The sequence below is a fragment of the Phytophthora parasitica genome, assembly GCF_000247585.1.
Source record: "Phytophthora parasitica INRA-310 unplaced genomic scaffold supercont2.81, whole genome shotgun sequence".
Lineage (NCBI taxonomy): Eukaryota > Oomycota > Peronosporomycetes > Peronosporales > Peronosporaceae > Phytophthora > Phytophthora nicotianae.
Genome location: NW_008649067.1, coordinates 209,721 through 211,620, shown reverse-complemented (window position 1 = coordinate 211,620; position 1,900 = coordinate 209,721). Strand labels below are relative to the sequence as shown.

Sequence of the window (1,900 nt, the reverse complement as noted above, 5' to 3'; positions counted from 1 at the left end):
CATTGACCCCAGCCACGGAGTTGTGGAAGTCGGCCACGTCTACTACTCTCTCGAACTAGCCAAGACCAGAGCAGCGACGGAGGTCATCTATCTTCTGGCAGCCAACGCCTTCCAGCTCGGGTACCGGCGCTTGGAGTGGAAGTGTGACAGCTGCAACTTGCCATCACGAAATGCTGCTGCTCGACTCGGGTTCACGTACGAAGGCTTGTTTCGTCAAGTCACCGTTTATAAGGGTCGCAACCGCGACACCACGTGGTTTTCGATCATTGACAATGATTGGAATGGCGGCTTGAGGAGTGCATTCGAGCGTTGGCTGGACTCGAACAATTTTGATGAAGAAGGTCAGCAGATGCTGAAGTTGTCCGAATTGACAGCAGCTTTTGTGTGTGCTAGGTCGTGAATGAAAGAGTCATCATCCGCAAGATACTCGAAGACAATGCTACGTAACTTTGTAGTAAGGTCTTACTGCAGAGTCATGTTCTGTCGAACATCACGCTACTACCGTCCTTTGGATGGAATTCACAGCAATTTTCCGATGCTTAAATACTAGGATACGCGTGGAAAATATCAGAAACTATGCTACTCCAAAGTATTATGTCTACCACGCCGAAGTTAACTATGAGAACGAAGTAACATTCGCGCTGGGTGGGGGGACCGTCAGCTCTGACAGGTTTTGTCTAGCTTCATTGACGTTACTCGACTAGCGAACGCTCGAACTCCCTTTTCACTGTCCCTGGTCTAGCGAACGCTCGAACTCTCTTTTCACTGTCCCTGGTCCATCGTTTCGCTTCCATAAGCAGCTGCCACAATGTTGGCTTGGACCTGGCTGTCGATAACGTCGGTCGGGTTACTACTCACCTCGTTGTGAGCTATTTTGACAAGTGAACTCCGCCAAGCAGAACTCCCGAAGTGATATGATTCCATTCAATAAACCATCATTCGGAATTGAACGACTCACGTAAATCGTCTCGTTCTCCGTAAAATTGGACTCTTGATCATAAAAGTTCACTATTAAAACCGCTGTGATATTTGAAAACTTTCTTTGTCTTGCTTCTCACGGGCGGACGCTTAACTCAAGAAACATCAATCGCGCGACGAATAGAACAAGACCACACTTTGGCCAAAGAACTCAGCGTAGATCGCAACACTCCACAGAAGAGCAGATCAAATCAACTGTAAGTATTGGTTTTTGCCAGATGTCGTGTTGATTGCCAGAGCAGTTCGTGTTTCCAGTTAGTAAACGAAAAATAGAATTAACTTGGGGTATCTCCAGAAACTCCTCGTTCCTCACAACCGCATTGTCACTCCAAATTGAAAATATCGTCATGACGGATGCACCACTCGCCAGATCACTACTCCGTCAAACCGACGACGGTCTCACTGCTGCCATCACCACCTGGTTTGTCACCAACAGCTCGCGCGCTTTCGAAACACTTCTCAAAGAAGACGTACCTCGGATCTTTGCTTGTCTGCTTTACCCAACGGCCATTATGCCCTTTGCAGAAAGAAGTCAACGAGAACATGTTTGACAGATATCGATTTATCTCCAAATGCCTTACGGTCGCCATCAATGGATGCACGTATTTTTCAGAGGAAACACCAGCGCCAAACATATCTATTTCCATTAACAGTGCCGCATTCAGGACTGATGGCTGATTTTGGGCGCACACGAGGTGATCGCTCTGTATAGTTCCATCTGGAGTTGGCGTTCTCGTGCTACAGTACTCATGTCTTCCGACGCTATCATCTGGAGACGAGATAAGCGGATTCGCTTGACGCACACTTGAATAAAGTCACTATGCGTGAGGCTAGTGACTGATGGAGCCACTGGCTCTGGTCTATTCGAATTCAACCAGATCTTCAAGTGCATGTTCGACGAAAAGTGTAGATGCTGACTGTC

The 1,900-nt window shown here is 47.5% G+C and overlaps 1 protein-coding gene across 1 annotated transcript; it reads left to right on the top strand.

Moving 5' to 3' along the window:
- Positions 1 to 170: 170 nt before the first annotated feature.
- PPTG_18204 (hypothetical protein) lies at positions 171 to 293 on the top strand (the record flags this gene model as incomplete). Its single annotated transcript, XM_008916317.1, has 1 exon — positions 171 to 293. One exon carries the CDS (start codon positions 171 to 173, stop codon positions 291 to 293), a length of 123 nt encoding a protein of 40 aa, XP_008914565.1.
- Between the last annotated feature and the right edge of the window lie 1,607 nt (positions 294 to 1,900).